Source organism: Meles meles, chromosome 2 (genome assembly GCF_922984935.1).
Source record: "Meles meles chromosome 2, mMelMel3.1 paternal haplotype, whole genome shotgun sequence".
In the NCBI taxonomy this organism is placed as follows: Eukaryota; Metazoa; Chordata; class Mammalia; order Carnivora; family Mustelidae; genus Meles; species Meles meles.
Window position 1 is genome coordinate 33,300,544 of NC_060067.1, and position 14,689 is coordinate 33,315,232.

At 41.1% G+C, this 14,689-nt stretch overlaps 1 protein-coding gene and 1 long non-coding RNA gene across 4 annotated transcripts in view; one reads left to right on the forward strand and one right to left on the reverse strand.

Annotated features, from left to right (window-relative positions):
* Positions 1-5,852: 5,852 nt before the first annotated feature.
* LOC123931342 lies at positions 5,853-12,322 on the reverse strand. Its single transcript, XR_006816254.1, has 3 exons — positions 11,983-12,322; positions 10,971-11,041; positions 5,853-6,011 (listed from the first exon to the last, which is right to left on the reverse strand). It is a non-coding gene; the product is annotated as an uncharacterized LOC123931342 (long non-coding RNA).
* Positions 12,323-12,568: 246 nt separating this feature from the next.
* The window catches only part of ATP8A1 (ATPase phospholipid transporting 8A1), a 228,671-nt gene continuing 226,550 nt past the window's right edge, over positions 12,569-14,689 (forward strand). For 2 of the 3 annotated variants that reach the window (XM_045988323.1, XM_045988314.1), the window contains exon 1: positions 12,569-12,917. In XM_045988323.1, the coding sequence (XP_045844279.1) occupies positions 12,869-12,917 (49 nt within the window). In that variant the 5' untranslated portion in view covers positions 12,569-12,868. The remainder of the gene's footprint in view (positions 12,918-14,689) is intronic. The other variant, XM_045988331.1, reaches the window with a different exon arrangement.

A 14,689-nucleotide genomic window follows, 5' to 3' on the forward strand; every position in this document is an offset into this window, starting at 1 on the left:
GATACTACTAAATACAAAAGGATAAAGAGTAAGCTTACAGTGGAGCAATGCTGGAGTCTCCACCTTAACCAGGGGATCAAAGTTAACATCCGCAGTACGGGGATGCCCAAATCTTGCATCTCCTGATAAGATGTGTGGAGAAGAACACAGCCTCACTTCTGCAATAATCCTGTCAAAACCACGAGGAGACTTCAGACATACCCAGACAGAAGGATATTGCAGAAAACAACTGGCCTGTACTCTTCAAAAATGTCAAGGTCACGAAGATCCATGAAATATAAAGAAAGATTGAAGAACTGGTCCAGATTTCAGAAGACAAAAGGAACATGACCACTGAAGGTAACACTCCGGAGAGTAAACATTACTGGGACCCCAATGTTCCAATATGGAAAAGGTCTAGAGACTAGAGACCAGTATCATTTTAATATCAAACTCCTGATTTTAATCATTGTGTTGTAGTTATGTAAAAGAATACACTTACTTTAAGAAACCACACTCTGAATTACTTAGGTGAAAGGGGTATCATGTCAGTAAATTACTCTAAAACTATTGGAAAAGAGAAACAAGATGGGCCAGAGGAGGGAGACACATCATAAGAGACTCTTAATCTCAGGAAACAAACTGAGAGTTGCTTGAGGGGAGGAGGGTAAAAAATAAGGTGGCCAGGTGATGGACGCTTGGGAGGGTGTGTGCTATGGTGAGTGCTGTGAAATGTGTAAGACTGATGATTCACAGATCTGTACCCCTGAAACAAATAATACATTATATGTTAATAAAAAAAAGGAATACAAAAATAAAATAAAATCTTTTTAAAGAAAAAAAAACAATGGAGAAGGATAAAGCAAATATGGTAAAATATCTTTGTTATATTTTAACGGTTTTCTATAAACCTCAAACATCAAAGCTTTGTTTAAAATCTATAGTATAAAACATGAATATAACTATGTTTCCACAGTCTAAGGGGAAAGGAAAAAAAAATAGCTTAATCCATTCACAAGGAAGCTCTTTGAGGGAATACTGTAGTTTCTAGACTTGCTTCCCTGTCCTGCTGTCCCTTCTTTTCTCTCACAAATGCTTAAACCTTCATTGTCAACTTCCATTTCTACTTAAGAAAACCCCCATTCTCTTGGAACCAGTGTAATACAATGGACTCAGTAGCTTACTTCCCAAATACTGAATAGCTCAGTCCAGAATAACATAAACAGGGAGGGTTGTAGATGGATGAACAGTGGGGCTCCGAGGACCCGCCCAGCAGGGCATCCTTCCACTGGTTCGAGGCAACAACATGCCTCGTCATTTTTCCTGCTCATTTACAAATTCAAAACTGTATCAAATATGCACATCTCTCTCTTTCTCTCTCTCTCTTTCTCACACATACACCCTAAGAACAAAGAGTGATTTTCTGAGACAACACAGAATAGATTCATACTGAAGAAGAGAGAGCTCCCTCTTAAATTAAGTAATCTTTGCACAGTCCCTCTTTCAGCAAGAAGATGGCACTTGTCATTATTAAAGTGCATTCCAACTACTGCTCTTAAGTTCATCTTCCAGTTTCCCAAACACAGATTGGGGCCTGTGGATGAGGAACAAAAATCCATTGCTTCAAACAATAGTTATCTGTCCTTGCCTGCCAAATTATGGCTACCAAAAGGCCCAGGAGAAACTCTGGAGTTATAGCTTTTCCATAACTTAGTCTAGATAAATATTCTAGGTAATGAGTTCTCATAGGGGTCAGTAGGAGAGCATATCAGCATCTAACCACAAGAACTGCAGGGGATTTATAGGGCCAGAGGCTTATGGAGTAAGCATTTGGAACTACCCGTCTTCCACCTTACCTCTGGGATCTTTGTTCAGTATTTTCTAAGACTCCATCCCAATCTTAACATGTACTCTAGATTCTCCTTTCAGGACACTTCTCCATTTCTCCCTTTGCTTCCATTCTAATTACACCACCCTCATGCAAGGTCCCTGGACTGTAAACTTAGGCCTTAAAACTAAAAGGAACCAATCAGGGGCGCCTGAGTGGCTCAGTGGGTTAAGCCGCTGCCTTCGGCTCAGGTCATGATCTCAGGGTCCTGGGATGGAGCCCCATGCTCCTCGCTCAGCGGGGAGCGGCTTCTAACCTCTCCTCTCCACTTGTACTCTCTCTTGCTATCTCTGCCTCTCTCTCTCTCAAATAAATAAATAAAATCTTAAAAAAAATAAAATAAAAGGAACTAATTAGAAAAAGCCTTGAAAGAGAAATAAAACCCAATCCAACGTGATTAAGAATGATACACATTAATTCTATCAGGAAAAAATATGAAAATAATTTAAAGTAGAACAACACAGTAATAGATTAGCTGAAACCAATCAAAAGGACCAAATGTAAACTCCCATATATGAAGAGAAGGGGTGAAGTAACAGACGACTTGAATCTGGAGGACTGAGGCTCACTGACAGCCAAAGATGTTAAGACAAATTTTAAGGGCATCTGTAGTTCCAGAGCTCAGATGTTCCAGAGGATATCTCTGGTTAACATTCAGCTTCAGCTAATTTAAAATGTAACCTACAGAAGTGCTTATAATGTTAACCCCAAAACTATTTGGATGACCTAATTGTTTCCAAGAGAATTAGTAGCTTTAAACTTGGAGAATTAAGTGTGTGTGTGTGTGTGTGTGTGTGTGTGTGTGTGTACACATATATGCTTAAGTAAATCAAACCTATAAGTCAAGTAAGTCAAACCTATTTCTTAGTAAAGTTTAGAAATAATCGAGAAAATCTGACCCATTACAAAACATGTCATGCTTGTGATTCCAAATTAAATTGATGGGGCTAGAAAACTAATTTATAGCAAAGATTTTATGCTAAAATCCATCAGTTTTAGAAAATTTAAGAAAACCTATGAGTTATTTTTATAGGTTACATCTATCCTATTAAAATAGTTACTTAAATACTGGAAAGGTTCTCACAAATGACTAAGCGACTTAGAAAGAAAATAAAATTCAATTTCATTAAGTGTAGTTTAAAATGTTTAAGGGAGTTTTAGTTTATGAATGGAATCAAACATTAATCAACCACATCCCTAAAATTCCAAAAATATGCTAGATTTTTAAATAGGATAAAATGATCAAATTAAATTTTAAAGCTCAAGGAAGGACTATATTTTTAACATATATATTTGGTACATTAAGTATAGATTTTTAAAAAATAAAGTTTTTAAGAAATTTTTTTAAATTAAAAAAAAAAAACATAGTCTTTTCAGGATCCAAAGTCATTATCAAGAACCCAGAAAACTCCTATTGACAAGAGGACCACCATAGCTTCCTAACATGGTGTGGGTCTTTCCCCTCAAAGTACACTCTGCATACAGCTGACAGACTGAAGTTCCCAAAATGACACTAGGTAATGTGTCTCTTCAGAAACCTCTAATTCTTTGATCTTTCCCTTTTCTGTTTAAACACAGAAAAAAACTGAAACAGAAGATCTATGTTTCTACTCTACGCATTGCTTTGTCTCTTTTTCACCTGTACGGTTCTATTTTGTTTTTAACCAGGAAGTCACTGTAATAACTAAGTTATTACCCCATTAAACTAATTTCCCTCTCTGTCTTCTACTATACTCAATTCAACATTATTCTCAATTATCATTTAGTAAATTTTCTGTTAAGTCCCAACAATTAAAAACCTGTTTCATCAAGACTGTTTCTAAAATGAAGTAAGTTCTTTTTCTTCTTTCTTATAAGTACTTAAAAACACAATTTTAACAAAACATAGTTTCATTATGACGTCCATCCAGAACTGCAGGATTTTAATAATGCAACCTTGAGAATGATTTCTGAGATGTAATCATAAGTGTGGCAGAGAATGTTAGCTTCCTACCCTCAACTCCATTCTCTCCTTCCTCATTGGTAACAGAATGCGAAGTGTTTTCTAGGTGCATTGCCAACTGAATAAAAAACTGAATTTCCCAGCCTCCTGTTCAGCTGTGGCCATGTGACTAAATTCTAGCCAATAAGATATGAGCATAACTTTCGTGTAAGATTTCAGTAATGGATGCTTAAAGCATGCTGGGTCCCTTTGTATCCTTATTCCATTCCTCAATTTTCAATGCAGATGTTATGACTGGCACAACAGAAGCTACCCAGGGCCCTGAGATGACCTTGAGGATGGAAACCACCTGTTAGCATGGCAGAACAGAAATGGAACATGCCAGATATCTGATGACAGTAGACAGCCTATCATCAGATTTCTTTCATGTGATAAGAAATAAACTTCAACCTCGGGGCACCTGGGTGGCTCAGGGGGTTAAAGCCTCTGCCTTCAGCTCAGGTCATGATCCCAGAGTCCTGGGATTGAGCCCCACATCAGGCTGTCTGCTCAGCGGGGAGGCTGCTTCCTTCTCTCTCTCTCTCTCTCTCTCTCTCTCTCTTTCTCTCTCTGCCTGCCTCTCTGCCTTCTTGTGATATCTGTCTGTTAAATAAATAAACAAATAAAATCTTTAAAAAAAAAAAAAGAAGTAAACTTCAACCTTGTATAAACCACTGCTATTTTGGGGTTTTCTCTCAGGTGCAGTTGAACCTTTTTCTAAATGACATATAGAGGTACATGTTTTAACATGTTATTAAATACTAATGAGCATTCTAAATACTAATGAGCATTCTTGCAACAAGTCTCTTGAAATCAATAAGTAGCATTAAAAGATAAATAAAACACTTCCATTAATTAAACAAATGCTCAAATACACCATTCACATAGCATCTTTCAAAGAAAGTAGCAAAGGCAATCTCCCCTCTTCAAATGTCAGAAATTGATTCGATAAGAAATCAATTCAATATCTAAAAAGTTCAAATATAGCCATTATCTATGTCTATAACTATACAGAGAAGATTATCTATTTTTTTCAGGTAAACATGTCCTTTACTCTCTATAGTCCCCTAAGTACTACTAAAAATGTTTCATGTTATATTCAAGCTTTTCTTTTAAAAAAATCACCTTTTTCCTCTGCTAATTGAGCAGATCTTTGGCATCTCCAAAATTGGTATCTCTGCTTCTAATTCATGCTGCACATTCTGTTATCACAAGAATCTTTTCAAAACACTATTCAGTCATGTCCCCAAGTCTGTGCTGCTTCCCCTTCACTTTATGCATGCGTCCCATCACTTTGCAGGTTTGCCCAGTGCCCCCTCATTTGGTTCCTGTACTTACTCAAATTTATTTCTCAGTATTTCCCAAACTGTAAGTTTCCCTTTGCCTCCTGTACTCTCACTGTAAATCAAAAACCAGTGAGAAGCCAAGAGGAGCCAGAGATAGGTGCAAGATTAAGCCAGTAGGCATTGGGACTCTGCTGATCTTGACCGTGATGGTAGATACATGGGTGTATACATTTGTCAAACTCATCACCTTGTACATTTAAATGGCTGCATCTGATTTTACATAAGTTAACTTTCTGTATGTTGATGGGGGAAAAAATTAAGTAGGAATCAGTAATCTTGTCAACTGAAAACCAAAGGGCTTTGCAGGCAGCAGATTGAAGCAGACTCAGTTAGAGGGGACCTGACTGACTTCTGAGAGCATGAGAGCCAGGGGGAGATGGAACAGCATGGATGCAGGAACAGGAGAAAAGAGGTTCCAATGTAGCAGGCTGAGGTCAGTTTTCAGAGTAAAACCAAATTGGGCGGGGGTGGGGGGTGGGGGGGATAAGACAGTACAGGCAGGGAAGACGAGCCCACACTTGAAGTCTGGCATACGCAAGCCCACCTATACAAAAGGTCTGAGCATCTGCTCTCCTACTAGCCCCTAGTTCACTGTGCTCCTACCTCCAATGTCTCCAGCCCCACAAACCTTGAATCTGCAGTGAGCTTACCTTCTTCGTATCTTTTCTTCATAGTGTTCCCCCATTTCTTCTTTGGGGAATTACTAAAATGCAATCCTGGATTGGTTCACTTTCTCCATTTAGTGGATTTCCTCAGAGTTCAATGTTGGCAAGAAACTACAGTAATAAATAATTCCCCTTTCCAGCAGATGTTGTTTCTGGTTTTGGGGATCAGAGGGGAAAAAAAAACAACCCACTGTGATTTTCCAATAAATCTGCTAAACACTGCAATGAATTATGAACTTGCGCAGAGGCTGTATCATCCAAGAGGCCAAAATGCAAGTGCAAATATTTCATATTTGAAAGTTATGGCTTATTTCAATCCATCAGGAAACTTTTTTTTTTTAGGCTTGGCATTCTTTCTCAATTAAAAGTCATAGAATTATAAAATTATATTGGTAATGATAATTATTCATCTCATTTACTGTTATACTCAATATTTAATGAAAATTCTGAGATTTTCATCTCTTTCAATACATTTTTCCACAGTATTGCCATCTTTCCTTCTTGAAACAGCATCTCATTAACATGGCAGGAAAAAAAGTGAGATTTCCTTGGATGTTTGTTTTTGTTTCCAATATTGGCTTTCTGGGCAACACCAAAGAAATGAATTATAATGAAATTTCTTTCCTTCACTGGCTATCTTTTCCATATAACAAACATTATACTTTTTTCAAGATAAAAGCCATAGAATCCAGTAGAAACACAATTTTTGTACATCTTTAGATCTATGACAAAAACAGATATAAACAAATTAAAAGAGTTCTAGATATAACGTGAAAGCCCAGAAATACTTTATAGTATAATCACTATATCCAGGTGCAGACTATCTTTCCTTAGAGTGTGCTATATAGTTCTGATTTTATATTTATTTACACCATTATTTGATCAATGTCATGAGTTCTGGAAGGGCCTGGAACCTATTTGTTTTAACTCAATCTCTAATACCCAGCTCAGTGTCTAGCACCTGGTGGGCACTCAATAAATTGTATTGCATGCATGGAGAAAAGGTATCTCAAGTTATCTAGAACAACCATACCAAGGGGCAAGAGGAAACTTTTGGAAGTGATAGATATATGTTCATTATCTTAAATGTGGTGATGGCTTCACAGGGGATACCTATGTCCAAACTTCTGAAATTCTATATTTTAAGCAGATGAAGTTTATTGTATGTCAATTATATCTCAATAAAGCTGCTTTTTAAAATCTCAAAATCCATGACAATACCATGCTAAAGATATTACCCATAAAGTTCACAGAGTATATTACAATAATATTTTACAGAGGATCAGTACTACTAGAATGTTGTTTGTTAATTTTGGGGGGAAATAGTACATCTGATTAGGTACTAATTTACAATTCCTGGCTATGATAGGAAAGAATCTTTTAAATCTAAAAATCTTACCATTTAATTAGTCTCTTATCAGTTTGAACTAAGAGGTATGAATTTTAGATCTCAACCCTAAGACTGTTTTCCCTTAACTGTTCATTTACTGAGTAAAACATTCAGTAACATTTTTCCTAAAAGTTTGACTGTGAACCGATTGCTATTTTAGATAGACTGGATGATAGTTTTAAAAATTTCTATTAAAAGTTCTTTCAGGGGCGCCTGGATGGCTCAGTGGGTTGAGCCTCTGCCTTCGGCTCAGGTCATGGTCTTGAGGTCCTGGGATTGAGCCCCACATTGGGCTCTCTGCTCAGCAGGTAGCCTGCTTTCTGCCCCCACCCCCCAATGTGCCTCTCTGCCTACTTGTGATCTCCAGCAAATAAATAAATAAAATCTTTTAAAAAATCTTTTAAAGTCCTTTCATATAATACAAATCCACATTTTAAAATTTTAGTTTCATTTAAACAAGAGTAGAGTATTTTCAATTACAGTGAAGAAAATATCATTGTAGTTTTTTGTTGGAGATTCCAAGTATATGAAGACGATAATAATGTTTAAAGACATTATAATTTTGAATTAAAACCTTGCTAAGGTGTTGGAACAGAAAATGATGATACAGTCATGAGAAATGAATCATAGGCATGAGAGAAAGTATTGATTTTATCATTAAGTAAGAGTAAGCACCTGAATTATTCAATGACAATGGATTTAGAGCTTTTAGTTGAAATCAGTTTGTTTTTAAAATTTCATCACTTAATTTTGACAAAAGCCAATATGGTTTTCATAAGATTTTTCTGATCTCAAGGACTTCATGACAAATACGCTCTAAATTATTTCATGTAAATAATTCTGACAAAGTAAGATATTCCAGTATACATGTTGATGAAGGGCATAACATGTTATCATTCCAAATAGAATGCTACCTATTCTTCTACTGACGTCCACTGTCCAATCTTAGGGAACCAGATCATTCACAGTACACACAATTTACAATTCATTCATTCATTCTACAAATTTGTATGGATACTGTGCCATACGACAGACATTAATTGGAATTGAGACAAACATAGCAAGACCTATTTCTCATAAACATGTAAACAAGCAAATAAGAAAACTTCAGATGGAGATAAGTGCTAGGAGAAGGATGGAATTAAGACAATGTGGCGATGGCCGGCACTCTGGGAAATGGGGCAATCTAAGGTGGGGTTGGGTATGGGATAATCCAAGCCCAGGGATCAAATGAGGGGACAGAAGATGAATCTGAGAGGAAGGCAAGGAGAAAATCATAAAGAGCTTGAGTTTCATTCCCAGTGTTATAGGAAGCCACTGAAGAGTCTTAAGAAATAATACAAAATGATTTGTGTTTGAAAATAACCATGGCACCTAGAATTTGAATGGGTGACAAAAATAAAAGCAGACAGATCCATGAGGAGGTTATTATAGGTGAGAGATCATGGTATACAAGAGTGCAAAGATGAAGGGAAGTGGATAGAATTAAGATATATTTTGGAAACAGAGCCTAAAGAATTTTCTGGTTTATTGGAGGGGTGTGCATGTAAGGGATGGTGACAGAAAGAGAGCAATTAAGATGGGAAGACTTGGGAAATGTGCCTTACAAATCTAATAATATATATAATATGTTAACCCTACCCTATCTGTTGAAGCAATGAAATACCAACTATGCCCAAAGATAATAAGCATCTTTTCTTACAATAACCAGGTAGCTTTGCAATTTGATAGGATGTTATGTCATATTTTAATCTCAATCTTCAACTAAAATTGTAATTATCTATAATTTAACATTAATGTATCCAGTTATTTTGTGCATCTGCAAAAGAATTTAGAGTACAGTGGCCAGTGCTACTCAGCATCTGTATTTTATAGGTGTGTGGAAATCGGTTTTCTACACCTCAGTCCTAACTGGATGCCGGTTCTCAGGCATGAGAACACCTTCAGGCCCCAAGTTCACAAAGCATTTTTGGCTGTAATATAAATCAGCAAATCAGCATTCCTCTCTCGCCTATATGACTACAAGTTCCTCCCAAAGGAGACCCAAGTCTTAATCCTTGGTGGCCCCAAACAACAACCAACTCAGGCAACATCAGGTAAGTGAAAACCCACCAAGGTAAGAATATCCTCTAACATCTCTTTTTGAATTTCTGGACGTGGTGATTTTTTGGCTGACAATGGCAAAGGCATATTTTCAACATTTTTATTTAACTCTAATTCACATAGCATATAAGTCACCCATTTAAAGTGTACAGATTTCCAAGGAGAAGCTTTGTCATAGTCAAACCAATATCTCTGTTCCTCCCAAGGATATAGGTTTTTCGATCATTGTTTCCCTTAAACATTCACTAAACAACCACTGTTGAGTATCTACTATATGCTAAGCATTCCTACCTGATAATGTCTCTGTTTCATTTCTATAGCCTTAACCCTGACTTTAAGACCCAGTTCAATCATGTTGATCACCTCAGCTCTTGGACTCTCTCCTTTTCTCAATGTCTGTGGGCTACTGGACATTAAGTATCAGCCACTTTGTTACATTACATTGCTGGTTACATTTGTTACATTGATCTCACATGTGATTTAGGTGTCTTTGTCACCTAGCACTCTGGCTTGGCACCTCACACATTTTATGCATTTAATGTATATCTTGTGGAGGATGATAAAACCTGGTCCTTGGAGAAGCCGTCCTTGAATAACCCTCTTCCTTCTAAATCTACCAGTAGTGTAGTCATAGGACCTGAAAGCTTTGAAATGATCTTGCTGACATCCGAATTGTACTACAGATTCTGTGACAAGGTCATGATGCTGGAACCAGAGTCCCCCGCCAGGGGCTGGCACACTGCACTCTGCTCACCAATGGAAGATGAAATTATCTGAGATGGCTTTGAAATCAAGCCAATGTAGATTAGTGCAATATTCTTTGTCACTCAGGTTTCTGACCTCATAAAAATGTGTGTGACGGGGCGCCTGGGTGGCTCAGTGGGTTAAGCCTCTGCCTTCGGCTCAGGTCAAGATCCCAGGGTCCTGGGGTCGAGCCCCGCATCAGGCTCTCTGCTCACAGGGAGCCTGCTTCCTCCTCTCTCTCTCTGCCTGCTTCTCTTCCTACTTGTGATCTCTGTCTGTCAAATAAGTAAATAAAATCTAAAAAAAAAAAAAAATGTGTGTGATTTCTAGCAATCAGAAATGAGTGGTTTTTCAGAAATGAGTTTGTCGGGATACTCTTACCATTATAGATAGAGGGATAGAATAATCTGGGAGTCAACACACAGCAAGACACAGTCTATATCATGCAATGATCTTCTCTGTATGAAAGGCAGTTGTCATTTCCTGTACAAGTGGCCTATGTTGTCAGTTTCACTGATGGGTTGTTAATGGGACACACAAACACAGAGAAACATATAAACTGGATTGCTGTCTGGAAAACAGAGGTAATCTCTGGAACTCCCTTCAGTTAATTATTATCTGTAAATAAGCAGAACTGAGCTTCATTTGAGGGTTTCTTAGGAATTACAAAGGTGACTGTTTATAAATCGAATACTGGCATGCTGCTCTGCACTGGTTTTGAATAAAAACTGGCGTGGGCTTTGCATAAAATTACACCTAAAATGTTAGTCATAAAAGCTTAGCATTATCTCTAGTTTCTGTTCACTAACTTTTAAAGCTGTTTTTCTGTTGTTGTTATTGTTGTCATTGTTTACTGTCTTCATGTTGTACTTACCCTTTTAATTTTGTTCCAGACTCATATTTATCAAGTCAGAGGATGCCTGCTTTATACAGGAGGTCCTGGACCTGGAAGAAATAAAAATGGCCAGTGACAACTGTCCTAAGAAGACTGCATGCTCATTTCTTGTTTTTTATAAGAACATAACTTGCAAATCATGACCATTACTAGAACACAGTTATCTTGAGCCCTGCTCTACCCTTGCTGATGTTCCACGAATCATGGAAATACATTTTCTTTGTTCTAATCCCAGCCTCTGACTCAGAGCCAAGAGGAGTGGGCTCTTCATAAATATGCATTGATTGCCTCCCGACAGTATTCCTGTAGGGCAGGGCCCTGATTAGCAAATGTTACCTGCAGGAGGCAAAGGAAATAGCACAAATGGAGATAAGATGCTACTAGTAGATTTCACTTTTTCTTGAGGTTTGGGAATAATCACTTATCTGTGGTCAAACCCTCCTCAGACCTCTCCCTGCAGGATCTGAAAGCAGCTCACGTGAAAGGCCTCCATGTAAGGTCTCTCTCTTCCTCTGGGCGCTGGACCAAGAGCACAAGATGAGGGAAGAAGCAATTTGCTTCTAACTTAATTTATTCCTTTCTTACCATTTCAGCAGCTCACCAGAATCTACATAAAACCTCATATCCTAACTCGATGATAAGATCAGCAAATGTATATATACCTCTACCATAGTTATCTCCATACTTGTTAGCATAGACCTCGGTATAAAAAATAAAAGGTAATGAAGTTGTGACGATCTCTAGTATACGAAGGAAATTAAAATCTACTCTATATTTATGGATTTTTATATTAGGTCATTTCCTAATATATTTCAGGTAAAACTACTGCACCCAACTTCCTGCAGGTTTGAGTAAAAGCAAAAACCCAAAACAAACAAACCAAATTGAAAGTGATTTTTGAACCACCTAGCCCAAAAGTTGAATTTATTGCAATTCCGAGCTTTGTCGGGCTACAGAGCACGCACTGGCGGAACGCACCGGCCCAACGCACCGGCCCACTCGCAGGGGTTCCAGGCACACCCAGGCACCAGCGGCAGGAGGAGCACTAGCTCCGGGGTGAGCCCGGCCTCAGAGCCTGTTGCTCGTGGGCCAGACGAGGGAGCAAGTGCAGCTCAGGCGGCGGGGGCTGTTGGCCGCCCGGAGAGGCTAGAATTCCACCCTGGCGGCAAACTCCCGCTTCCCTTCCATAGCCGGGAAGGGAACTTAACCTTTGGCGTCCCAGCCCCTCTCGCCCCTCGCAGGCCGACTCAGACCCGACACCTCTTTCCAGAGCGCGGGCAATTCCATTGTTATTACAAGCCAGAGGGTAGCGGGAGGGGACAAGGGGAGATGCACGCGCCGAAGCACCCCTTCCTCTCTGGTCAAGATTTAGGAGAGTCAGAGTGGTGTTGATGAAGGCCAGGCCGAGCCGCAGCTGCGAGGCGGAGCGAAGGGGCCCAGCCGGGAAGAGGAGGCTGGGAGCTGCCACCCTGCCCCCTCAGGAATGGTACGGCCCGGAGCGGGGCGGGGAGGAGGAGGCTCTCCTGGGTCTCTCCCGCCCCTCTCCCGACTCCGCCGCCGCGCGGCCGCGGGAGCGAGTAAGCGCGCGCCCCGGCGACCCCTCCCCCGGCGCCGGCACCCCAGCTCCTCCCCTCGCCGAGCAGCCCCCTCCGCGGCTGCCGGGAAGCTCGCCTGGCTCTGCGGACTCCGCCACCTTCGTAGCCTCTTCCTCCTGCCCCGGCGCGTGGGGGCCGTCCAGCGGCTGCGCTGCCCTGGGTGGGCGACGGGGCCCGCGCGGCGGCTGAGGACTCGGCGCGGCGCAGCCAGGTCTCCAGCCTGCTCGGCGCCGCGACAGGTGCAGAGTCCAGGCTGAGGCTCCACCTGCGGCGGTCGCCGCGATGCCCACCATGCGGAGGACAGTGTCGGAAATCCGCTCCCGCGCAGAGGGTGAGTGGCCGCCGCAGCGCGGGGCTGTGCGCGCAGCGCGCACGGGGGTGGCCCGGAGCCAGCTTGGGTCGGGCCGTGTGTGTTTTAGGGAAAAGATGTGCGGTCCCACCTCTTCCCCTAGGTAACTCTGGCGGTCGCGCCTGATCGGCGGCGGACCCTTCTCTCTGCATCGCCTCCAGTGCACTTGCAGACCCCTTTCCGGCTCTAGATCCCCGGAATTGATGTCCTCGGCCGGAGCCCCAAGGCTTGCTTTACACCGCAGCGTGACCATTCGGTTCCTGTCACCGAGCGCTCTCGTCCTGCCCACCGCCCTTCCCACTGGCGCACGAGCCTCCGGGTCTCCGCTCGGCTTCTTCATCCTAGTGAGGAGATCCCCAGCCCGTCTCCCCCGCTTCCAGCACCCACCTCTTTACAGCCCCCACACCGCGGCTCCCCGAGGAGCGGAGTATCTTTCCCAGACGCAGGAGCCTTTGATCCACAGCCCCTTGCCTCTTAAAGCGTGAGGAACCTTAATTGGGGCAGGGTGCTCAGCGGTTCTGGGCATCACAGCCTCTGCAATTCTCCCTGCAGTGGAGTCTCGCCCAGCTTCCATCGGAGATTTCGGTTTTGTTTTTGTTTTTTGTTTTTCCTTTTACCTGAGATCCTCACTTTGGCCAGCTGAGCTGACTTTTTAGCAAGGTGGAAGCTGTCTCCTTTGCTCCACCCAGGGCCAGCTGTTGAATGGCTACACCTGTCAGCGCTGAGCAACAGATGTCCGAGGGTATAGCAAGTAAGCTTTGGGAGGGCCGAGGCACCCTCTTCGGCTTCTCCCGAGAAGCCCTCAGCATTCTTGCTGGCAAGGGATGGTCACTCGGAAATTATTTCTTGATTTTGCTTATGGCAAAGCCAAGATTGTACATATCTAGATATTTGTTTTCTTGTTTTGCTGTCCCACAAACCAGTACTTGAATCCTGCAGAATGGAATAACATGTTTTCGAGAAATAGCCTATCTTGCCATCATCCCTGGTCTGCCTCCTCCCCCTACCCCATCCTTTAATGTGAGGCAGGTGGGAAAGTGGTTTTAGTAAAAAGATACAGCAGTTAGGAGAATAGAACTCCCGGGCTTGCGACAGGCCATTTTATTGTTTTTCCTCCTTAGAGTCTTGATGTAAAAATAGGGGGGCATTGAGTTCTAATACCTATGGTTTACTGATTACAGCGACTAAATGAAACTGCTGTGAATAGGTATGTCCACAAGTCACAACTGACCTGTGGCCTACACAGGAATTTAGTACATACTTCTTTTTTGTACCGTAATGAAAAGAGTATATAAGACATTACAGTTTTAGGTACAGTTTTAGGTGAATAAATGATAGTGTTATTTTTGAAACGAACACAGTAAACAGTTCATTCTTTTTTGTTTTATACCTCTGAGTGAAATGGATAGACTATTCCTAATCATAACCTGAGTAAGCCATACGGGTGATGAAAATATAGTAGTAATAATTGGGATTTATTTTTCAAATAGCAGTCATTGATGGATCCTATATTGTGGGAAATGAGGAAGAGAGAAAAGACCAGAAAACAATGCAAAACCTGTGACATAGGAGAGGACTTTTTTTAGTATTAAAAGGCTACGGTATTGTTTTTGATTATCCTGTGTATTTTTCAAAACATTTTCTGAAAGCCTGCCTTATGAAATCTTACCACACGCCTGCAGGTAAGTGAAGGTGGTCTCATCTAATAGTTGAAGGAACTGTGGCCCAGGTGGTTGAGGTACTTGCCCAAGGTC